The sequence below is a fragment of the Protomyctophum parallelum genome (assembly GCF_964188405.1).
Source record: "Protomyctophum parallelum genome assembly, chromosome: 1".
Lineage (NCBI taxonomy): Eukaryota > Metazoa > Chordata > Actinopteri > Myctophiformes > Myctophidae > Protomyctophum > Protomyctophum parallelum.
Window position 1 is genome coordinate 44130200 of NC_139697.1, and position 26340 is coordinate 44156539.

A 26340-nucleotide genomic window follows, 5' to 3' on the forward strand; every position below is an offset into this window, starting at 1 on the left:
TCTGTCTGTCTGTCTGTCTGTCTGTCTGTCTGTCTGTCTGTCTGTCTGTCTCTCTCTCTCTCTCTCTCTCTGTCTCTCTCTCAGAGCAGTATAGACCGACACCACAACGCATATTCAGGGCAGAGTCACCACCCCCAGGGGAAGTTGTGATTTGCTCTCGTTCACTGCAATGCAATTTGCGGCATTTCCAAAACAATATTGCGCAGAGTAGCGATTATCAAAACGTATTTGCAATGCCATACGTTGAAAGATCTGTTGCTCGTGGACAAGGCACGTTACCTCCACAAGTTAGATATTATCGGCATAGATGTTTGTCCGTATGTGATTAAGGATTGGAATAAGTTGCATTGGCAGCCATAGAAAATTCTTACCCTGCATGGGCTAAAACCGGATGTGACGTTTATGGGCGTTCCTGTCTAGCGTGGTGTCAGTCTATTAGTTCAGAGTGAACAGGAAGTATAGGTTATTGAGAGTCATTCATCACAGGAGAGGATCATGGGTCACATCTTTCTCTGTGTTCTCTGTGAGTATACTATTACTCTTATTACTAGTAGCTCTGTTGAACTACGATATGAAACTAATATGAATAGGCCTATAAGTGTCTGTACAGAGTTAAAAATGCACTGAAATCATGTCAATTTTATCAATGTAGTTGTTTTATGTTGGATGTTTTCACCTTGCTGTACATTTATCATTTCAATAGGCCAAATAATACACTACTCTTCAAAGGGATATTTGAAAATATAAAACATGTGATCATTTTATCGTCTTCTCAGGCCTTTGGGAGCAGTATTAAGATATTTTCTATATGCATTTAATCAGACACACCCCCTTCCTATACAATCCCATGCACTGTAATTTCAAACTCCATTTTAACTGTGATATATTCATGGAAAACACCCATCCTCCTTCTGGTGACTCATAGTGCCCTCCTATAGGTGAGGGGCAGTGTTTTGTTATTTGCTTTATTAAAGCTGGAGTAACACTGATCGAGCCACAAACCACAGTTTTGCTTTAAAGGGACACTTCACCCTTTTTGCTATATGTTAATGAAGTTTCTAAGATTTAGAACACTTTACTCCGGGTCTTTATGTGTGTAATATGTGGTTTTAGACATTTTAGATTTTAGCAGGGCACTGGGCTCACTAACTTCCTGGACTACAATTCCCATAATGCTTTGGTGCACTGCTCCTTGCGGATAGGGGAAGGGCTGTCTTGCTGAGACAACATGTAAAGTATAGTCCAAGGACTATTTAATGAGGACAAGAAGCGAAGACCGTACGGTGGACTCCATGTTGCTTCCTGGAAGGAAATAAACATGCCCAATGGGCTATATGCAGCCAACACTTCCGCGTTCAGCTTCCTTGGTCTCAATTGTGCATGTCCATGACAGCAGAGACACTGGGCTCACTGCTAAAATCTAAAATATCTAAAACCACATATTATATACATAAAGACCCACAGGAAAGTGTTCTAAATCTTCTGAATGTCGTTAACATGTATTTTTTCGATCCTGTCTATGTTGTTCGAGCATCATTAGCCATTGATATTAATACAACAAAATGGATAATATTGTTTCATCAAATGTTTTCCAGTGCTGAGTAACTTCCTGTCACATGGACACAGTCAAGGTGAATATTAATTTCATATAATTACAGTATGTTAATGTAATGTTTATTGTTTGTATCATTTGGTTCCATGTGTTTGTGTAGAAGCAGGGGTGCCCAAAAGGTAGATTGTGATCTACCAGTAGAAAGGCCCACATGACATGGCCCTAGAAATAATATGTGTGTGTGTGTGTGTGTGTGTGTGTGTGTGTGTGTGTGTGTGTGTGCGTGCGTATATATATATATATATATATATATATATATATATATATGCGTGCGTGCGTGCGTGCGTGCGTGCGTGCGTGCGTGCGTGCGCACGTCTGTGTAAACTGAATCCTATGTGGGGAGTAGCAGAGACATGCAGACATTTTAAATCAGTAATAAATGCATTCCTACAGTTTCAACATGCTAGACAAGTAAAATAGCAAAGAAGTTCAACAAGGGTTCTATAAAAGGAACTGGTTAGAACGAATAGTCATCTATTCAGTCAGCTCTTTGGAGGACTTGAAATGAACAAACTAATTAACTTACAGGTTACACATAACTGCTACAGAGTATCACAACTAGTCCTTATTGTCTCCACCAGGCCGAAGGCATGTGGGGAGAGTATGTTTTGCACTCCGTCCGTCCGTGTGTCCGTGTGTGTGTCCGTGAACAGCTAATCTCGGCCACCGTTAACCCGGTCGATGCCATATTTTGCACACACACTCCCTGGATGCCAACCATGAACCTCTGCCCCAAACTTTCCAGAACGGCCTGTTATAGCGCCACCAGGAGGCCGCTTTGTGCAAAACAAGTTTTTCAATGCCATATTTTGCACACACACTCCCTGGATGCCAACCATGAACCTCTGCCCCAAACTTTCCAGAACGGCCTGTTATAGCGCCACCAGGAGGCCGCTTTGTGCAAAACACGTTTTTGCACAGTACACCTACAGATTTTGTCCAAACATCACGCAAATTGGTACACAGTCTCTCTAGAGCCATTCAACGAAACGGGTCTTTCAGATTTATCAGACTCCATCCTGATTGGTTAAGATTGGCTTCCAAAGTTCACAGGAGTGCTCAGTTTCAAACAAAATGCTGCAAATCATGAACACATCGCGTGATTTCCGTGAAATTGTGCACCCACATTCCCACTAGGCCGAGGACGAAATGCCACATGAACAATTTCAACTCAGCCTCAAGGTGGCGCTATAACTGGCCGAAAAGTGTTTTTACCTCTAACTGCACGGATCTGTGGATAACCTGGTGGAGACCTGTGCCCGGAAGGGCACTTTTTTTAGCTATTGTTCTAGCCATTCTTTTAACCATTAATCTCTAGAACATTTTCCGACATCAGAAGGAGAATGTATTTGACCACTTAAGCCCCTATTGTATACTTAATTGTACAACAGTGTCGTGTGAAAATAGCTGTTCTTCAAGCTCACTTGATGCGATGGATTTTGAGCTTACAGATCAGCTGTTTTAACTTCTTCTACTTAAAATCTTCGTAATTTCACAATTTTACGTTTTTAAAGTCCTTTGTTTAAATAATAATAAATACTTTTTTTCCATGATCGATTAGTTGCACTTCCGTTTTGTGGTACATGTTATGTGAAAGTTATCGTGTTAGTGTTAGTCTGTTCCACACACTAAACAGTGCTGTTAACCACTGAGGAATTTCTGATTATGAAATATACCCAAACAATAATATTTAAACAAGTTGATATTCATAACAAACTATTAACGTGTGTGTGTGTGTGTGTGTGTGTGTGTGTGTGTGTGTGTGTGTGTGTGTGTGTGTGTGTGTGTGTGTGTGTGTGTGTACAGCCTGCAATTGTAACGGGAAGAGTTTGGAGTGTTACTTCGACGCAGAGCTGTACCGCGCCACAAATCACGGAGGTCACTGCCGGAACTGTGCCGACAACACCGACGGACCAAACTGTGAGCGCTGCCTCGACAACTACTACCCGGAGGGTCGAGAGCAGACAGGGGGACGATGTCTGCCATGTGGATGCAACCCTGTCGGTAAGGACCCCCACTTTGATATGCATTGCAGATTGCACCATGTTTACCACCCAGTTTAGTATGCATGCAACGGTAAACGACAATAAAAGATGTATCTACTATGTATCTGTGGTGGTAACCTCTCCTCTCTTCCTCTCAGGGTCTCAGAGTACACAGTGTGACAGCACTGGGAGGTGTAGCTGCAAACCAGGAGTGACAGGAGATAAATGTGACCGCTGTCAGCCAGGATTTCACACTCTGACTGAGGCTGGCTGCAGGTAATTGTTTTTGATCAATCTCTAACTGAGAGAGTGTTCAGATGGATCATTTGTACACTCTCAATGTTAACACAAGAATTTACTGTATGGTTTGCACCTAATCTCACTCTTTGATCTCTCTCCCTCTCTCTCTCTCTCTGTGTCTCTCCCTCTCTCTCTCTCTCTGTGTCTCTCCCTCTCTCTGTGTCTCTCCCTCTCTCTCTCTGTGTCTCTCCCTCTCTCTGTCTGTGTCTCTCCCTCTCTCTCTCTGTGTCTCTCCCTCTCTCTGTCTGTGTCTCTCCTCTCTTTACAGGGCATGTTCATGCAATCCATCAGGCAGTACTCAGGAGTGTGACGTTCAGACTGGAAGATGTCAATGTAAAGAAAACGTAGAAGGTTTCAGCTGTGACGGGTACATGCACGCACCTACGCACGCACGCACGCACGCATGCACGCACACACACACACACACACACACACACACACACACACACACACACACACACACACACACACACACACACACACACACACACACACACACACACACACACACACACACGTACCTACTCCTGGCTGTAAGCAGAACAGAACTCAGAACTGTCAGCCGAACCCAGTGGTGTGTAGAATGCGTATTGCAAATAAATGGTAGCCTGTAGCGTTGGAACTTCATGTCGCTGGCTTTCATTGACAAGGAATGGTAGCCTGTAGCTTTGTATGTTCATGTCGCTGGCTTCCATTGAAAATTAATGGTAGCCTGGAGCTTTTTAACTGCCACTGTGAACACAGCATTTCACTCGACACAACCAATGCACCAGCAGAACCCTGAACTTCTCCATGACACAGATTAGTGGAATGCACACAAATCCAAGCTGTTCCAACAGCCGCATGATAGGAAAGAATAAAAAGATAACATCAGAAGGCAGGATATACTGTATATGCACTCTGTAGGAGTTTTATTTCTTATCCAAAATGGACTTAATAACATGTTTCAACCTCAAATGTTGTTTGTTAACTTGTTATGTCCTCCATAAAGAGCCGTCTGAATAGCAGCTGAACCTAATTATAACCACCTATTAGTTGAGTTGTAACGGGTTCCTTTTACAGTGCCCATGTTGTACTGTTGTATTTTACTTGTCTATACATGGCAAGCACATGGTGTTCAGTTTACACACATTTTACACTCCAAGGATCATGATGGAAATAAGCTCTCAAGCGTTTTGTGTTTTCTCCTTTTGTAAGATATGTACAAATAAAATATATGGTCATTTTTATAAATAAAATGGATCGCACATCAACCAGAAGACCTGACATAGACGTAGATATTTACCATGTTCTATGTCATCACATGTAACATAGAGCCACACTAAAACGACGTGTGACCTCTGTCCTGTCTTCTTTTAGTTTCCCCAACCGATTTATTTAACAGTATAGTCTCTTCATAATCTTGTCCACTCTGCTCTCATTGGCTTCAACGAATTCCATCAAACAGTAGGCTCCAGTTTGACTCCCTGTGTGACAAATCTCATCAAAGTGAATGGATATCCGCTGAACAACAAGAAGTGTTGACAATGCTGACAATATTCATAATATTACAACAGGAACTCCCCATCTGCTGGATGGACCTGTTAAATTAATTGCTGTTTAGTGTTAATTGTGTAGCTCACAGCAGTGGAGCCAGCCTCATATTTCACTGTCGGTAAACACACACACACACACACACACACACACACACACACACACACACACACTAGAATTCCCCTGTCTATCTCCCTCTGTCTATTTGTGTCCGTCTTGATCAGCTGTCTTTCTCTTCCTGTCAGTGACGCTCACCACCTCTATTTTCTTCTCTCCTCTTTCCTCCTCTTCTATTTTCTCTCTACCCCCCACACACACACACACGTGCACACACGCTCACTCTCTCATTCATTGCTATTAGTGTAAATTGTGTAACTCAGAGCAGTGACGACAGTTATACGTTATACTTCACTGTCAGTATAGACTCAGTACACAGACACACTCAAAATGTCCTCACTTTCCCAAACGTTGACATTCATCTTTAAATTCAGACCGATGTCTTTGAAAATGTATTCTTTCACAGTGAACGTTTTGAACTTAAATCTTTGCTTCTGGGGGTTCCCTGGAACAACATATTTTCAGATATGGGTCAGGGGCCTAATGCATTACAATACAATTTTGGGAGTACTTGACATGAAAAGTTTGAGCACCCCAAACATATAGAAAAGGTTTTCAGAAAACTGAAGACATTTGTAGAATCTGGTCTCAGGTCTTAATGGGTTGGCTAATGTGGCCAGGAAAGGGAAGTCTGGGATTCTCAGTTGTAACTGTTAACTTGAGCACGCACAGGCACTCTACAGGGACCTCAACACACACACACACACACACACACACACACACACACACACACACACACACACACACACACACACACACACTCAACAGGGGCCTGGATCACATGCAATTGCATGTCTCTGTCTGTCAGTACCAGCTGTTATTATGTCTATAGCATCTGATTCTGTCAGCACACTTTAATTAACCCTGGAACCATGCATGTGCGCGCATGCACAGACAGACAGACAGACAGACAGACAGAGAAACCTCATGGGACATCAGACACGCCATCATGGGCATGGAGTCAGCATGAACAACTTCAATACTTTCATTAAAGAATATATAGAATATACACCTGACAGTGACGACATTGTTACTGTTCAGGAAATTGAAAAGAGAACCTGTGTTCCAATGGATCTACCGCTAATGTAGTTATTTAGTCACAGGCTCTTGTACTATTCATTCGTCTTTATTTTTGTTATTTATGACAGAAAGATATTTGACCACATTCGACCTGGTGTCAATAATTTGGTCATGACATAGCCCAGGCATTTTAAGATTTTTCCTCGAAGATTTATAAAACATATTTGTATTAATTCATGCTTATTCCTTTTTTTTGTCTTAAATACCCAACACTCATATTACACTGTTTTCTGCCTTAAACACTTAAAGCCCTATGATGTGAGTAGCAAAGTTATTCCATTTGTATTCGTCGTGTGTTGTTTCCAGGTGTGTATTTTGTTGTGCGTTTGTCATTTCCAGGTGTTGATCATGTTGTGTTGTTTTCCAGGTGTAAGCTGGGTTTCTTCAACCTAGACCCCCTGAACCCTCAGGGGTGTACTCCATGTTTCTGTTTCCAACACTCGTCGGTGTGTGACAGCGCAGAGGGATACAGCATACACACCATCACCACACACTTTAATGCAGGTAACGTTAACGTTAACCTTTTATAACACCTGTACACTTTTTTTTGGGTAATTTATAGACATCCCCCGTCAGTGTGCTCTCTAGTGGCCATGGAGAGCACGACCCACAATGGCGTTCTGCCAGTAAACCCACAGCTTCACACGCCTTCACATTCATCCTGTGATCTTTTGTGGCCAGATGTAATTTCCTGGGGTCTAGTAGGACCAAAGTAAATAATAATAAAGACATTGCCATAACATTTTGTAAAGAAAATACATATTTTGCATAATAACATCATTTGTTTACCGTCTCTAATAACAACCTAAAACATGAACCTTGGTTGAAAAAAACAAACAAAGTTGACAGACACACCAAAAAAGTGTCCACAGATGTGTGGTTTTTGTGTGCGACTGTTCTCGTCCAATTCCTGTCCAAAATATACAGTATATATGCTTTTGTTCCCTCACAAAACTCATCTTAACGTGTGCCAGTGAGAACAGCTACATTCATTAGCATCAACATCAAACACTCAACGTTAACGTCGGTGCGCTTACCGCCGGCGGCGCGTCCTGTGGGTTTGGTGCGTTACTGGGGATATACATTACATTCCCCATACATTAACCCGTAATTGACTAGTTTCATCCAGTGATACAGTTTAAACTGTCTGTCTGTCTGACCCTTACAGAGGTATATTAACACTGAACATAACTGTGTGTGTGTACTAATCATTGTGTATATTCCTGCACTATACCTGCATCGAGTGATCTTGGTACATAGAAGTTGATCTATTGAAGATTCTGACAAAGTACATAATTTTTGTTTTGATTGTATTGCTGTATTGTTGTATTGTTCTTTCTGCTTTGGCAATGTAAACGTATGTTTTCTCATGCCAATAAAGCCCTTTGAATTGTGTGCAGATGATGAACAGTGGAGTGGTCAGCAGCGCGATGGTTCCAGTGTTCCGGTCCAGTATTCTCCCAGTGGTCAGGAGATCTCCCTCATCTCTGACGACTACTTCCCTATGTACTTCATAGCTCCAGGTACACACACACACACACTCACTCCCACACAGAGCAACACACACACCATACCATTTATGGTTATGGTGTGTGGTCAGCAGTTTTGGCCGGACGGTTCAACTGATTATTCGACAGCCTTCACACCAGGCACTGCACACCCTCGGGTCCTGTGTGATATGCACGTTATTTTTATAGTCGGATCAGTCAGATGGTTCTGCAGATGAGTGTAGGGTTGGGATCCGGAACTGGATCCGACATTGAGGAATCGGTTCCGTCACATTTGGAACCGTTTCCAGAACGCCTGGTGGTTCTCAAACGTTGTAATTTGGACCATCATAACTCTGAGTTACAGACCTGTAAGAATCCATTTGCAATCGTTAAAATTCTAAAGGATCCCAACCCAGATTAGATCTGTCTCAATTATTGCATAATTGTCATAATCGTTTAAACAAGCAGAAATTGCAGATCTACAAGCTTGTAGATGACCTATTTGTGCTAGTATTATGACTATGAGTATAAAAGTATTAAATAATTTCTTTGTATACAAGTATAAATTACTTGTCATATCTGCCCTGTGCACATTTTGATTAAGAAGCCTTAAAGGCAATCTGAAATTTCATATCAAAGTGCCAATGTTCAATGCCAAAAATGTGACAATTAATCGGTAATCGTGATTTTCTCTGACATGTGAATAACCTGAACCCTCTCATCTCTTCTCGTGGATACAGAGAAGTTCCTCGGCGACCAGTTGCTGAGCTACGGTCAGAACCTGACGCTGAGCTTCCGTGTGGACCGTCGAGACACGCGCCTGTCGGCCAAGGACCTGATCCTGGAGGGAGCCAATCACAGAGTGGCAGTGCCTCTCATCGCACAGGGCAACGCCTACCCCAGCGAGAACATGCAGACATACGTCTTCAGGTGGGTTCAGTGAGAACATGCAGACATACGTCTTCAGGTGGGCAGTGAGAACATGCAGACATACGTCTTCAGGTGGGTTCAGTGAGAACATGCAGACATACGTCTTCAGGTGGGTTCAGTGAGAACATGCAGACATACGTCTTCAGGTGGGTTCAGTGAGAACATGCAGACATACGTCTTCAGGTGGGCAGTGAGAACATGCAGACATACGTCTTCAGGTGGGTTCAGTGAGAACATGCAGACATACGTCTTCAGGTGGGCAGTGAGAACATGCAGACATACGTCTTCAGGTGGGTTCAGTGAGAACATGCAGACATACGTCTTCAGGTGGGCAGTGAGAACATGCAGACATACGTCTTCAGTTGGGCAGTGAGAACATGCAGACATACGTCTTCAGGTGGGTTCAGTGAGAATATGCAGACATACGTCTTCAGGTGGGCAGTGAGAACATGCAGACATACGTCTTCAGGTGGGTTCAGTGAGAACATGCAGACATACGTCTTCAGGTGGGTTCAGTGAGAACATGCAGACATACGTCTTCAGTTGGGCAGTGAGAACATGCAGACATACGTCTTCAGGTGGGTTCAGTGAGAACATGCAGACATACGTCTTCAGGTGGGTAGTGAGAACATGCAGACATACGTCTTCAGGTGGGTTCAGTGAGAACATGCAGACATACGTCTTCAGGTGGGCAGTGAGAACATGCAGACATGCGTCTTCAGGTGGGTTCAGTGAGAACATGCAGACATATGTCTTAACTGTGTTAAGTTTTTGTGGTTTGTGTGCGCCCCCTGCAGGCTTCATGACAGTACTGACTACCCCTGGAGACCAACCATCAGTCACTCTGACTTCCAGAAGCTGCTCCACAACCTGACCTCCATCAAGATCAGAGGAACTTACAGCGAGAAAAGTAAAGTATCCCCTCAAAATAATACCAACAATTATACCAAGTAGAAGATCTCAGACACCATGGTGTCAGTTGTCTATAAAGAGTGTTGTGGTTCTTTTGGGCCCAATAGAACTTAATGAAACCATGCCCAGTTAGGGGTTTTGTCCAAATAGTGTTTTTTGTTTTAGCTGTGTGGTAAAGACGTGCTGGCGTGCTCCCCTTCAAGCGCCAACCATTTTTGGCAAAACAACTCACTAATTTATCATGTGACTTTGGATTATTACCACAAGAGAAGGCCATGTTTCACCGTTATTTAAGCAAAGTTATTTGTTCTAATAATGATAATGACACAATGTTTGAGATAGGTTTGAACATTCCAAGCGGTTAATGGTGGTTTGGGGGTTGTAGATGTAGAAACTAAAATGGAATGTTTAATTTTTTTTGTCACCCAGGTGCCGGTTACCTGGACGACGTGACCCTGATCTCTGCGCGCCAGGGCGCGGGCGGGACCCCAGCCCGCTGGGTGGAGCAGTGTACCTGCCCCCAGGGATACGTTGGACAGCACTGTGAGCAATGCACCCTGGGATACCGGCGAGCCACACCCGCGCTGGGACCCTTCAGCTCCTGTGAGCCCTGCAACTGCAACGAACACAGCGACTCGTGTGACCCCAAGTCTGGTACGTAGACGACCCAATGTTTTCACAAACTTAGATGACCTACTTCCACTTTGAGTTGACTACATTTTTACTCCATATAGATTAATATGTAATGGGCTATCTAACAATATTGATAGACTGGTAAACTGTCCCGATCACATGAATTCACATTATCATGTATCTCAGCTAGACCTTTTTGCAGACGACGCATGATAATGTGCATTCACATAACGGGGATGGTTTAGCAGGCTAGCAGATTGATTAAAAACACTAAGAAATTATAGCAACCTCAAATAAAAATGTATGGCAATAACGGACATGGGGATATTGCAGGGGATATTGCAGATTGTTTATCAAATGCAACTTTCTCGTCATCTTAGTTGAGTAAAAAGGCGTATGGTTATATTTGATTATCAAAGTGCCAGATATAAACATTATTGTCTCCACCAGGCCGAAGGCATGTGGGGAGAGTATGTTTTGCACTCCGTCCGTCCGTCCGTCCGTGTGTCCGTCCGTCCGTTAGCAGCTAATCTCGGCCACCGTTAACCCGGTCGATGCCAAATTTTGCACACACACTCCCTGGATGCCAACGATGAACCTCTGCCCCAAACTTTCCAGAACGGCCTGTTATAGCGCCACCAGGAGGCCGCTTTGTGCAAAACAAGTTTTTGCACAGTACACCTACAGATTTTGTCCAAACATCACGCAAATTGGTACACAGTCTCTCTAGAGCCATTCAACGAAACGGCTCTTTCAGATTTCTCAGACTCCATCCTGATTGGTTAAGATTGGCTTCCAAAGTTCACAGGAGTGCTCAGTTTCAAACAAAATGCTGCAAATCATGAACACATCGCATGATTTCCTTGAAATTGTGCACCCACATTCCCACTAGGCCGAGGACGAAATGCCACATGAACAATTTCAACTCAGCCTCAAGGTGGCGCTATAACTGGCCGAAAAGTGTTTTTACCTCTAACTGCACGAATCTGTGGATCACTTTGTATGCCAACTCCCTAGAGGCCAAGGAAAAACCTTTGTCTGGAATTTTTCACATCTGCTCTTTATAGCGCCACCAGGAGGCCCACATATGTAAAACACATTTTCTATTATTACTCCTTCAGATTTTATCCAAATTTCACGCAAATCGGTACACATGATCTCCATAGTCATGTGATCAACACAGGTTTGTTTGATTTCTCATATTCCATCCTGATTGGCCACGATTGGCTCCTACAGTTTTCAGGAGTAGCAAATGGCCACAACTCCTCACGAGTCAACGCAGCGTCCGATTGCGATGAAACTGTGCACGCATATTCCCACTAGGCTGAGGAAGAATCCTGGTGGAGACCTGTGCCGATTGGCACTTTATCTAGTTAGCTTTTGAATGAACTTCTGCTAATTACCAAAGTCTGTGGAGCTCCCCTTGGTGGAATGTATACCATGTAATTATGTTAAATAACAAACACTGTTTTTAATCTATAGAAATGTTCTTTCCAACAGACAAACCCAAGCCTGTCCTGAGTGTGTCTCCTCCATGGTTGAGCCCTGGAGCCTCAGTGACTCTGAGCTGTGAAGTTAAAGAATCATCTGCAGACTGGAGGTTCTACTGGTACAGAGCTGTTCCTACACCACCAAACTCCTACACTTATGAGCTCTTACCTGGTAGCCTCCATGGGACTGTAGAAGGTTCCTACATCATTCATGGTCCTACAGGCACAGGAGGATATGTGTGTAGAGCTGGGAGAGGAGACCCACCTTATTACACTGAGTACAGTGAGCCTCGCTTTGTGTGGTCTGGTGGTGAGTGGGACTCATTATTCATCATTCATAATTATTCTAGGTTGTTTCCAAAACAATTTACAGAATAGACCCAGTGACTGAGACTGACTGATTCATTCTATCATTTTGTATGCTCTATCGATCTGTCTCACGTCCTCTGTTTATAATATTTTACCCTTTGTGTTTCAGATCGTTATTCTTCAGCTTCTCTCACAGTGAGTCCTAACAGAACTCAACACTTCTTCCCCAAGTCTTTTTCACTGAGCTGTGAGGGACAAAATACTACATGGAAAGTTAATAGTTACCCTGGTGGACTGTCTTCACCTGAAAGAGGACCAAGGACCAAATACACATGGGATGTCGACAAGGTGAAACTCAACACTGTAGTGTACTGGTGTGAGTCTGGACTGGGAGAGTACAGCAATGCTGTCAACATCACAGGACGCGGTGAGTCCAGCCAAGCCTACTTCCTTCACTACCTAACAGAACAGATCTACTCGTCAGTAGCATTAGCAATTTAGCATACATTACTGATTTGACTGAGGAGGTGACTGGTGGAATGGTCAAAATCTTATCTTTTCTGTAACAGTGTACGTCAGAAATGTAAAGGTAATCCTGTAATCTGTCGTGGGAAATTAAGTGCATGTGGTTTTGATTAATTATACTATAGGTTGAAAGTTAAACAACCTTTTAATTTGGATGTTTTGACAGTCTGCATCACATTTAACAAGGTTGTGTCTCCATGCTAAATGTCAGATTTAAGAAGTTGTTTCAACTTTATTATTATCATCATTATCCTATCTGTAGGATACAGGACTACTATTATTTTTTTGATACATGGAGGAGGACACAAATACATTAAAAGTATGTATGTTTTTCTTGCACCTTGTCTTACAGCTGGTTCTGTCATCCTGGTCAGTCCTGTACACCCTGTGACTGAGGGACATTCTGTCACTCTACGATGCAAAAACAAAAGAGTCTCGTCTGTGTCGTCTCTCTTCAACGTGGAATTCTATAGAAATGAAGTACTGGTCCAAAATAAACCCAGCGAGGAGATGATCATACCTGCTGTGTCTAAGTCTGATGAGGGATTCTACAGGTGTAGACATCCTGGAGCATGGTCAGCAGAGAGCTGGATGGCAGTGGCATGCGAGTATACTGGTAACAATTGTTGTCTCCACCAGGTCAAAGGCGTGGCTGGGATTACGTTTACGTCCCCGTCTGTCAGTCCGTCCTGTTGGCTGTGCACACACACTCCCTGGAGGCAAAATCTCTGCCCCAAACAGAGATTGGACGCACGCACCGAACGCACGCACGCACGCACGCACGCACGGACACACGCACACACACACACACACACACACACACACACACACACACACACACACACACACACACACACACACACACACACACACACACACATTAAGCATGTTTGTTATCTCTTTATATGTATATAGTTTTTGTCTCCACCAGGCCGAAGGCATGGGGGGAGAGTATGTTTTGCACTCCGTCCGTCCGTGTGTGTGTGTCCGTCCGTCCGTCCGTCCGTGTGTCCGTGAGCAGCTAATCTCCCGCACCGTTAACCCGGTCGATGCCAAATTTTGCACAGACACGATGAACCTCTGCCCCAAAAATTCCACAACGGCCTGTTATAGCGCCACCAGGAGGCCGCTTTGTGCACAGTAGTGGAGACGGGGGTAATGTGAGACACTGGGTAATGTGAGACACCCCCTGTATCACATGACCACAAGACATTTGTGTCATGTGACCATTATATGTTGAAGCCCCTCCCATTTCCTACCTGCCATGGAGGAGAGGACCTTATTGTGCTGTGGTAAGCATGTTTTTTTCACAAAAATATGTTTTTTGCATGTAAAAGTTAATTTTCTTGTCGTCAACATAATCAGCTGTTGTGTCATAGCAAATTAATTCAGGTAGAAAAACTTAAATCATACACGTTGATGAACTACCATCATATACATACATGAGATTGCTGCTAGCTGAAGATTAGCCTGAATTGCTAAAAGAGGTCCTGTTTACCAAAATGTGGGTGTGGGGTAAAGTGAGACAAATGCTCTGGGGTAAAGCGAGACACTGTCTCACATTACCCCACCATGAGGCACAAGTTAAGTTCAGTCTTAAACATATTTTTATCTAATATTACATTGCATATGTTTTATTTTCTATGTCATAAACATTGTAGAAAATGCCAAGATACACCAGAAAGACAACCTGGGGTGGAACCGCCCTTGTAGAGATGGAGAAGGCAGCCGCTGAGAGCAAGGCAGAAAAGAAGATAATTCACCAGAAATATATGCACAATTGCACAAATTATCAGAAGAATCCTGGGAAACACGAAAGCATGGGAGAGACCCACATTTGCTATAAAGGAAAACGATGTGGCACATGTTCTGAAATGTGATGTGGCGAAGAAGCTGCCACAACCTAAACAGCGTGGAGGAACCACACAGAGAGAGCAAATCCTCACCTTTAGAAACCAGTGACTTCCAGGAAAGTCTGGATGGCAACCGAGGAAGGTCAGTGACGCTGGAGAGACAGCTGACCTCCAGGAAAGACTGGCGGGGTAACAGGGGCCAGCAACCCCTGTCGCAGCACTCGCAAGAGGGCACCAAGCAAGCTACAGAACGTACAAATAAGCAATACCCCCAGAGTCTCCCGAGAGGAGGGGAGGAAGGGAGACTCGATAGGACAGATTCAACGACAACAACAATGCCAGTGACACCGACTCAGAGAAGGCTTCTTTGACTCAAATACACCAGAGTAAGGCTAAGTGTGGACACTGGACAAGGATGGACACATGCACACCGCACAGACGAACAGTCTGGTGAGATGTAGGAGAACCCTAGGCATGAGGCAAACCATAGTCCTAGAGACCTCAGTGCCTGCAGTCCCCCAAGAACACACAAGGCCGAGGGAGCCTCCTGTTGGTTCAGGCATGACAGAAAGGACAGTGGGCGGATCTTCGGGGGGTTCCCTGGGCGAGCTGGTCGCTGGGGTGTGGTCAGCACTGGTTTGCTGCACCTGGCCAGCAGGTCACTGCGTTCCCTGTTGGCCGGGTGTGGCCAATGCTATAGCTGGTTTCACCTCGGTGATGGCTGTGCCCGGGGCGCCCCTCCACAGATTTGTCTATAGCTGGGTGCATGGAGGAGAGGGGCAGTGACTTGGCCAAATCACTGCTGACCCGCCAACTGGAGAGTGTAGTTGTTGAGGGTTGAAACACTCTAAGACGTTTGGAGACCACCTGATAACCTCTCTTCCAGGCCAAGGCTTCATCCATTAGAAATGGATTATAATCACATCGTTGATGTATTTACAAACTGTAACCTTGGCTGGAATGTAGAGTAGACCTAGTTGTAGCTGTAGCTGTTCTAGCTGGTTCTGATGGTGCTGAGCCCCTACTAGCCTGCTCTAAGGGTCAAGTGTTCTGAACCCAATTGCTGTCAACTATGCTAAAGTGACACAGATACATTCCCGGTCTTAATGGGTTAAATGGGGGGAAACTTCGACCGAGAGAAACGTTTATCTCTTTTAGCAAGTGTTGCTTTTTGTAGAGATGTGAATTGTGTGCGTGTGTGTTGTGTTCTAATCATTTGAATGTTAATTAAAACATTTTGAATTACAGAATGTTGTCTTTGATTCTGTTCAGACTTACTTTCAAGTGTTTAGAAAGAAAATGTGGTTAATGACCAATTCCCATGATTCTGTTACTAGTCTGACATTAGTTTTGGAATGTGTGGTTGTCAAGCTAGCTGTCAGTGTTCTAACTGTTAAAACAAGTGTTTTTATGGTAGTTTTAAAGTGAAAAGAATAAGTGGTTCACTTTACCCCATTGATTTTGATGGTCTGTCTCACTTTACCCCAGCCCTGGGGTAAAGTGAGACACCTGACCACTTTTTTTAAAACAATCATATGTTCACTGCCCTTTGTCTTGGATTCATTCTAATCATTTCCATTTTTAGGAAACATCCCAAATGAATGGGAAATATGTAAATTTGACTGATATATCATTTTAGCTCGCCTACAGGGGAGCAATTACATTAGTGTCTCACATTACCCCCGTCTCCCCTACACCTACAGATTTTGTCTAAACATTGCGCAAATTGGTACACAGTCTCTCTAGAGCCATTCAACGAAACCGGTCTTTCAGATTTCTCAGACTCCATCCTGATTGGTTAAGATTGGCTTCCAAAGTTCACAGGAGTGCTCAGTTTCAAACAAAATGCTGCAAATCATGAACACATCGCGTGATTTCCGTGAAATTGTGCACGCACATTCCCACTAGGCAGAGGAGGAAATGCCACATGAACAATTTCAACTCAGCCTCAAGGTGGCGCTATAACTGGCCGAAAAGTGTTTTTACCTCTAACTGCACGGATCTGTGGATAATTTACTTTTGTTGCCCTTTTATCCAACCACCAGATGAAGGCAAGCTGCAATGTCCTACATTCCTATCCTGGTGGAGACCTGTGCCCAGAAGGGCACTTTTTCTAGTTTATTTTATTTTTATTTTATTTTATTTTTATTTTTTTATATACATATATATATATATATATATAATTATTTTTATTTAATATTACTTTGTTTTATTTGTATTTACCTGTTTGTATTATTGTTAATCTTACCCCCCATTGAAGTTGTTTAATAACCATAACCATGTGATCCCTTTCTTTGTCTCTTAGTATCTTATCTACCTATTGGTTTTATACCTGTATATACTGTATGTTGTGTGTATTGCTTTGTACTCAAATTATTGTTTTTTTTTTATACCTGTGTTTGTATGTTGTTTGTATGTCTGGCCTCGTGGGGAAAGATGGTGGGTGGGTGGGGAGGACTGGGAAAGGAGTTGTGGGAGAAAATGTAAAAAAAACGAAGAGTCGTATTCTCTTTCTGTGAAAACTGCACATGATCTAACTCTTTGAATAAAATTTACTTAAAAAAAAAAGCATGTTTGTTAGCTGTATATAACAGTAGTTGAATTACAATGTCTCGCAGAATTTCTATAGACTAAATGATGCTAAAATGAGTTGTTCTAATTCTAACCTATTTATTTAAAGTGCTATTTTCTTTGTCATCATAGTGTGTCAACCTCCAGTGACTGATGAACCATCTAAACCTTCAGTGAGTGTATCTCCTCCACCTTCAGTGAGTGGATCCCCTCCACCTTCAGTGAGTGGATCTCCTCCACCTTCAGTAACTGCAGCATCACCTGAGGAACAGAGTTCCACAGTGTGGTTGATTGTGGGAGTTGTTCCTGCCATGATTCTTCTACTGACCATCCTGCTGATCCTGCTGTGTCGATACAGAACATCATCTAAAGGTGAGAACTATTACATTAGATCCATCTAGATTTACAATAATTGAGCTACTCCGCGTACAACATTATGAGTATATTATATTTAGTAAGTTGATGGTGCAACTTGGTTTTAATTTACAGATCCATGCTGCTGTGCCTGCAGGTAAGCGTATTTCATCTCTGTCCATTCATCAACAGAAGTTTAACAGCAGTATAGATTCACTTTTCTTTTTCTTTTTCCCGGCTTCATTTCTTCTAAATGTCATTTATATATATATATATATATTTATTTTTTTTAACAGACATGCTCAGTCTCAGGGAACCAATCAGGGCTCCGCTTCAAACCAGAGGACCAATCAAAGTGGAGCTCCTGATGACGTCTACCTCCCACTGCAACACGGTCAGTGTTATTTGTATATGGTTGTTGTCAGGCGGAAACCTTGTATCTCCATTTTTCAACTTTGTATTTTTGAGGTTAATGTTTGTTTTTAGTTCAATGTTTTTTTTTTGTAAACGCCATTGACAATGAATGGAAAATGTACGTCATATTGTCCCTCATTACGTCATATCAGCCCTCATTACATCATTTATTGTCTCATTATTGTTAATGGCATTTAATGTTTGTGTTTGCACCGTTTGTTTTACATCACCATTACATCACCTAATCAACATGAGTTAAGACGCCGGGAGTGATTTTTATAAATGAAATTAATGCCCTTCGTCTTCGTACAACATTGCCACATAAAAGTATAGCGAAAACAGCCGATTTACAAACTCACAACCCGTCTCATTTCAACACGTTGTGAGCTTGTAGATCTGCTACTTTTGTGTGTTTATGTGTGTCTATGGGTTTTATAAATAGGCATCCAATTAAAAGTATTAAAAGCTTTTGACAAAATAAAATAATACATTGGATCATTTGGAACACATTTTTCCACAATAGTCATTCTGCATAAATCTTCTGTAAAAACTATATGTTTTCTTTATATTTTTCCCCATGTGTGTTCAGCCCTTGGCACTCACACCATAATGACGTATAGGTCTGTAATAGCACTGGAAATGTATTTATGTATTTTACAGTTATTAACACATTTATGTTAACAAATTATGTTAGCAAATCATGATTTTCTGAAAACCCCATGTTTCTAGGTCAGTGGTGCTCAAACATTTCCAAGTCCAGGACCCCCAAAATGATATGTAATTGAAACCGACCCCCATCTGAAAATATCTTGTATCAGGGAGATTTGAGTTCAAAACGTTTGCGCTGAAAGAATATATATTCAAAGATTTGCGACCCATTTTCACAATTTTTCAAAAATATACGCTATACGAGCTTGTAGATCTGCTATTTTGCAATAGCTAAAGTATAACATATTGCTTAAAACACAAAAAGGGGTTCCCGCCCTGAAAGGATTAAATAGTGTTTCTGACGACGTGTTGCTTTCCAAAATACCATAATCTTTCTTGGGCCGTAAGACTTTACCGCATTCATTTATCCATAGACACACACTGTAATGACAATGGAGCTACAAGGGGTGACGCTAAAACACAATACAAATATAATGTCACACAGTATGACTTTAATTAGCAGAAATTAATGAAATAACAACCACATTTCTTTACCTTTTAGCCGACACAAGTGTCTATGGCGTAATCCAGCACTCGGACTATGAAAATGGTACAGTATATACTTTTTAAACATCAACTCCAATGATTTTAATCAGATTTTATTTCATTTTATTGGTTTTGGAATATTAATGTTTTCGTGTCTTCTCAGTAGGTTTAGGAGGCGTGGCCCAATTTGGGGCAGTTTTGTTATTTTAGAAACTTTAATTATGAATCCAAAGGCAATTAGCAGAATGTGATTAACAGTTTGGTGAATATGTCGATGTTTTCACCTGTGACGGTTGCCAGAGTCTTGTCATTCAATGAGTTAAATTCCTATTCCATGTTAATAAATCACATTTAGTTTAGTATGACTAATTAAAGTCACTATTCACACTCCAGTAAGCCCATTTATAGTTCGTACACCACCTCACTCACAGGCTCTCTCATGAATTCAGGAGAAACTGCCTAAAAGATAGGCCTCTCTGCTATTATCTGGTACAAATATTTACAAATATTTATATTTGATTTTGTATTATTATTATTTTTACAGATCCAGATTATATCGTGTAAGTACAATTTCAATCTCTGTCTATTCACCAGCATGTATATTATACATCTTGTTTTATACTTCATTTCTACTAAATATTGTATATATATTTTTAATTACAGACCCATCCCGTATCCGGCAACCAATCAGGACTCGGCAGCAGACCACGGGACCAATCAGAGTGGAGCTCCTGATGACGTCTACCTCCCACTGCAACACGGTCAGTGTTATTTCTATATGGTTGTTGTCAGGCGGAAACCTTGTATCTCCATTTTTCAACTTTGTATTTTTGAGGTTAATGTTTGTTTTTAGTTAAATGTTTTTTTTGTAAACGCCATTGACGATGAATGGAAAATGTACGTCATATTGGCCCTCATTACGTCATATTAGCCCTCATTACATCATTTATTGTCTCATTGTTAATGGCATTTAATGTTTGTGTTTTACATCACCATTACATCACCTAATCAACATGAGTTAGACGCCGGGAGTGATTTTTATAAACGAAATGAATGCCCTTCGTCTTCGCACAACATTGCCACATAAAAGTATAGCGAAAACAGCCGATTTACAAACTCACAACCCGTCTCATTTCAACACGTTGTGAGCTTGTAGATCTGCTACTTTTGTGTGTTTATGTGTGTCTATGGGTTTTATAAATAGGCATCCAATTAAAAGTATTAAAAGCTTTTGACTAAATAATACATTGGATCATTTGGAACACATTTTTCCACAATAGTCATTCTGCATAAATCTTCTGTAAAAACTATATGTTTTCTTTATATTTTTCCCCATGTGTTCCCCATGTTCCCATTGGCACTCACACCATAATGACGTATAGGTCTGTAATAGCACTGGAAATGTATTTATGTATTTTACAGTTATTAACACATTTATGTTAACAAATTATGTTAACAAATCATGATTTTCTGAAAACCCCATGTTTCTAGGTCAGTGGTGCTCAAACATTTCCATGTCCAGGACCCCCAAAATGATATGTAATTGAAACCGACCCCCATCTGAAAATATCTTGTTCCAGGGAGATTTGAGTTAAAATCGTTTGCGCTGAAAGAATATATATTCAAAGATTTGCGACCCATTTTCACGATTTTTCAAAAATATACGCTATACGAGCTTGTAGATCTGCTATTTTTCAATAGCTAAAGTATAACATATTGCTTAAAACACAAAAAGGGGTTCCCGCCCTGAAAGGATTAAATAGTGTTTCTGACGACCTGTTGCTTTCCAAAATACCATATTCTTTCTTGGGCCGTAAGACTTCACCGCATTAATTTATCCATAGACACACACTGTAATGACAATGGAGCTACAAGGGGTGACGCTAAAACACAATACAAATATAATGTCTCACAGTATGACTTTAATTAGCAGAAATTAATGAAATAACAACCACATTTCTTTACCTTTTAGCCGACACAAGTGTCTATGGCGTAATCCAGCACTCGGACTATGAAAATGGTACAGTATATACTTTTTAAACATCAACTCAATCAGATTTTATTTCATTTTATTGGTTTTGGAATATTAATGTTTTCGTGTCTTCTCAGTAGGTTTAGGAGGCGTGGCCCAATTTGGGGCAGTTTTGTTATTTTAGAAACTTTAATTATGAATCCAAAGGCAATTAGCAGAATGTGATTAACAGTTTGGTGAATATGTCGATGTTTTCACCTGTGATGGTTGCCAGAGTCTTGTCATTCAATGAGTTCAACTCCTATTCCATCTTAATAAATCACATTTAGTTTAGTATGACTAATTAAAGTCACTATTCACACTCCAGTAAGCCCATTTATAGTTCGTACACCACCTCACTCACATAGGCTCTCTCATGAATTCAGGAGAAACTGCCTAAAAGATAGGCCTCTCTGCTATTATCTGGTACAAATATTTACAAATATTTATATTTGTTTTTGTATTATTATTATTTTTACAGATCCAGATTATATCGTGTAAGTACAATTTCAATCTCTGTCTATTCACCAGCATGGCAGCAGTAGATTATACATCTTGTTTTATACTTCATTTCTACTAAATATTGTATATATATTTTTTAATTACAGACCCATCCCGTATCCGGCAACCAATCAGGACTCGGCAGCAGACCACGGGACCAATCAAAGTGGAGCTGCCGATGGCTTGTACCTCCCTCCAGGTAGTAGCGTTAAACACAGGAGGTGCAGCCAGACAGAGTATAAGAGTAGAGAAAAAAACATGTACAGTCTGATGATCTTATAGCCATGTGCGACTGACTTAAAATAATATGCTATACAATACGAACCAATCATGTTGGTTATGGACACTTCTGACTGTGTCTAATGAACTTATACTTTCAGCTATTAAAGTAAAATTCACTTAAAGGTATATTCAGTGATTTCACTCAAAAAACCTTAGGTTTCGTTTTTGGCTGTGGGACCCAGCCTTTCGTCCAATCAGGATAGAGAGTCAAAAACGAAACCTAAGGTTTTTTGACCCCCAGGGGTTAACTGGGGACAGGGAGGAACTCCTTATATGGCCAGCACACTCTATAGTAGGGAGGATTATCACAACAAAGCAAAAAATAAGTGATATTTGAATTAAGTGAAATCACTGAATATACCTTTAAATTAAAATCAAAGTCCACCACTTGAGTTGTGTTTGCTGTTCTTAGTCATTATCGGCACAATTAACACAACTGAAACAATGTTTAAAATATAAACTACATTCATGCGTCGACCTCTAGGAGACACCAGTGACTATGAAGAACCGAATGGTCCTGATGAAGACTATGAAAATGGTACAGTATATCATATTGTTTATACTGTCATATTGTATAGTTATTCATTCACATTTTGAGGTCAAGTTGTTGAGTAATGCAGAGGTATCTTTTTGATTTATGAAGCTGGAATGGGAGGTGAACTCAGTGAGTGAGAAGACTGGCAACCATCGAGAGGTGAATACAGCAACATATTCATCTGTTAACTGTTAAAGTATTACAAACATTCTACAATCATCATCATCATCATCACCTTTATTTATACTCCGAAATAAGCCCTCATTTTCAACGTAGCCGAGTTTACAATACACAAAATACAGTCAAAAAGCAATACATCAAACACAACATTATGAATCAGGATACATTACAAAGGAACTTTATACAGAACAACCATCAGTAAAATAAATCAATTGAAGCAGGAGCAATCACGGTGAAAAATGTTCTGGAGCATTCCTTTGAACTGACTGGCAGGGAGCTCAGCTTTAAAGAGTTTTAGAGTTCATTGCACGAAGTTGGGCCATTGACAGAAAAAGCTGTCTTGCCCAACTCTGTCTGGGCCTGAGGAACCTACAAAGCTTCTGATTGCCTTTAACTCATGTTTCGCTCACAGGATCATCAGTTCCTGAATCTGCTGCAGTTGATCCACTTCATTCAAATGTCAGGAATAATCAGAAATGAGTCTGTAAGATGAAACTCCGCAGTGATAATGGATGCGGAGGTATTGATCACCTGCATCGTTGTTGCCCTCTGCAGAAACCCGGGACGTATCTCCATATATTTCTTATTTTTATCCTGAATTGATGCCCTATGCTTCATCGTACAAAAAGGCCGATCTACAAGCTCAGAACGTGTCACAATGTGCCTCGTTTTGAGCTTGTAGATTGATCGTTTTGCTTATTTTGTGAAAGTGAACTTGGTGTGCTCACACTCGCTCACACTCGCTTTGAATGTTATCAACAGATAATCTAAAAAGGGCATCTTTGAAAAACAAAGAAAAGGTCCTGCACACTGTCAGACACTTGTTGCTGCCAGACAAATGTTGCTCTTTATTAGGTCGGACAGTCTGTCCATTGAAAAATAACAGTAGTTACAGTAATGGTTTTGGGGGTTTCACTTTTAAATGAGCTCACATGGTGAAGGATGCTGGTCCACAAGACCATGATAGTAATTACTGTAAAGAACCCTCAATATATTTGTGTTTCATTATATTCTGTTGATATCCATATTCTGAACCCAGGCGATAGTCAGGCAATCTGCCGGGATCACATTCTTACCAAGACATTTCTCCACCAAGATGTTTGTAAAGGTGTCCAATGCTGACATTCAACTCCCCCATTTGGAACCCATGACAGATTTTGTTCCTCAAGTCACAAGAGCCTTGATGGTTTCACCCCTAAAGACATGTAGGAAAAAGCTTTCACACACCTAGAAATCAGGCGAATGTACAGGTGCGTAGGCCAGTGGACATCAATGAAAGGAATGATACACCCGCACACTGTATATCTGCTCGGTACATTCTTTTTTAAGGCAACCTTTCGGTCCCCCGGACCTTTGAAGAACGTCCGGAGGTACCGAAATAGTGTGCGGGTGTATTTTCACCCCTAAAGACATGAAAATCGTTGATTGTTTTATTAAAAGTGATAAAAGACGTCTTTACGGCCCTGGCTAACAATGCATAGTTGGATTAAAGACGGGATAACGTCCCTGGCATTTTATACGGTAGCCTTTGTTTTCAATTTTAAAATGTATTAATGTATTGTTTTAGTTTGATTGGAAAAATGATTTCAAATTATTTGTAAAAAAAAAAAAAACGTGATTGAGACATCCCTAGTGTTTAATGTTTGTTTCCTAAATTGATATGATTTTGTTCTAAGTACTCGGACCCTCGTCTGGTTCTGGTGTGTGACGACCCTTGACATTTCCATGGTTCGGACAGTCGGACATACGGGCAGGCCTGCTCCGGGAGAACGATTAACATGACACGGAGACTTGGTCACATCAATTCATTCACAAGGTTTATTACACTTACAGGATCATATATAGCTTGGATTCTTCATGTCCTACTGACGTCACTGACTAGACATCACAATCACTGCCTGCAGCACGCGGCCTTCAGTGTGCCCCTAACACAGCCCTAAAGTATGTTACAGTTCAGGCAGTGCACCATACATATAAGTACATTGCATATTCACGTACAAGTACCAAGTATCAGTACACAGCATATATCATAACACCTAATAATAATCGAAATCTACACAGAAGAGTAACTATAGTTTATTAAGTTTTCAAATAAATGCCTCTGAGATGTAGTGATCTGATCCCTATAGAGTGAAGCTACAATATACACAATACCATTCATTATAAATATAATAGTGTTTTTGTTGTATTATGAACCTTTATCAGCTTTCTAAACTAAAAGAGGATTTCCTGCACCTTTTTTGCCCCGGTGCCGCACTAAGATCTCTGGCACCGTGCCAAGACAAGCCAAGAAAAACAAAGTGTAGTGAAATATTTAATATTTAATATATTATTAATATTATATTACAGGCAATTGGTTGAAATAAGCTCTCAAGCTGTGCTGACATGGGCATGACAGCACACTCAGACGTTAATAGAAGATTTGATTGGATTAATACAAAATAAAAGTGTGTTAAACTTCTCTTCTCTAACTTCTATTTTGAGGGCAATCAAATTAATTAATTAATTTAAAAAATGTCGGCGCACACGCGGTTATGGTGCGCTTTGGGCGTGCACAAGACTCAGAATAACGTCTCTGCATCTTTTAAATCACTTCTCAAAACATTTCATAATGTTTATTTGATACTGTACTGTGATACTGTACTGTGCATGTATGTTTACTTACTGTCAAATCACAACAAGTTGTGTCAAGACCCTTTACATGTAGAGCAGAGACCCGACAGAGATCCCTAGCATTCCCTTTTATGTGGTTGTATATATATTTTTAATTACGTTTATTTCCCTTTGATTTGTACTGTTTGTAGCTGTAACTATTGCTACCTTAACTACTGTATTTTTATCTTGATTTTATGAAGCACTGTGCATGCCTGTTTTGAAAACCGCTTAAAAATAAAGTTTATTATTGTTATTGTTGTTGTTGTTGTTGTTATTATTATTATTGAGCATATTAAATGCAGGGTAAACACACAAATGCAAGTGCTATGTCCACACACGCAATCTGGATTGATGTTAAAGGTATATTCAGTAATTAGTTTATTAAAATGGACAAACCGTCAATCATAATGCTTGGTTGTATAGTCTGCACTGTTTACTTTTAAATCGTGCTGCTGGTCTACAAATACAACAATATTGTCCCATCCAGAGGAGTTTTCTATTATTATGTCAGCTTCTATGTGTTCAAAACAAAAACAATTTGGTGTTTCAAAAATCACAGCATCCTGCTACTATAGACACGACTACACTGAAATACCCAACAAACTACCATCACATGACAACATGACTCCACTACTTCCATCCAACCATTGTACAATATTACTGTAGGTTTGACTTCACTTACATTCCAGTGGTGATCATAGCAAATATCACGAGAGACAGCGAAATCCATTCACGGCGGACGACCTAGGTTGTGACTGAAGCATTTTGCGTCGTGACTTATTGAATAATACGTCGGGGCTTAAATAATAATTCGCCCCGCGGTTTAATTTCGTCGGGGCCGTCCCGACGTATTATAAAATACGTATTCAAATGA

General features: G+C 41.1%; 2 protein-coding genes across 2 annotated transcripts; both read left to right on the plus strand.

Moving 5' to 3' along the window:
* Positions 1 to 495: 495 nt before the first annotated feature.
* LOC310871791 (laminin subunit gamma-1-like) lies at positions 496 to 17741 on the plus strand (the record flags this gene model as incomplete). The annotated part of the gene is made up of 11 exons (XM_083783426.1): positions 496 to 523; positions 3419 to 3616; positions 3756 to 3873; positions 4166 to 4264; positions 6995 to 7131; positions 8028 to 8150; positions 8858 to 9047; positions 9845 to 9957; positions 10389 to 10613; positions 12561 to 12818; positions 17539 to 17741. The coding sequence occupies 11 exons, from the start codon at positions 496 to 498 to the stop codon at positions 17739 to 17741; spliced, it is 1692 nt and encodes a 563-aa protein (XP_083639552.1).
* Positions 13432 to 23531, plus strand: LOC310875671 (uncharacterized protein). The gene is made up of 12 exons (XM_083788979.1): positions 13432 to 13532; positions 17473 to 17712; positions 17830 to 18088; positions 19319 to 19366; positions 19847 to 19862; positions 19966 to 20063; positions 21275 to 21322; positions 21795 to 21810; positions 21922 to 22013; positions 22581 to 22634; positions 22740 to 22790; positions 23224 to 23531. The coding sequence occupies exons 7-12, from the start codon at positions 21314 to 21316 to the stop codon at positions 23302 to 23304; spliced, it is 303 nt and encodes a 100-aa protein (XP_083645105.1). The 5' UTR covers positions 13432 to 13532; positions 17473 to 17712; positions 17830 to 18088; positions 19319 to 19366; positions 19847 to 19862; positions 19966 to 20063; positions 21275 to 21313; the 3' UTR covers positions 23305 to 23531.
* The last annotated feature ends 2809 nt before the right edge of the window (positions 23532 to 26340 follow it).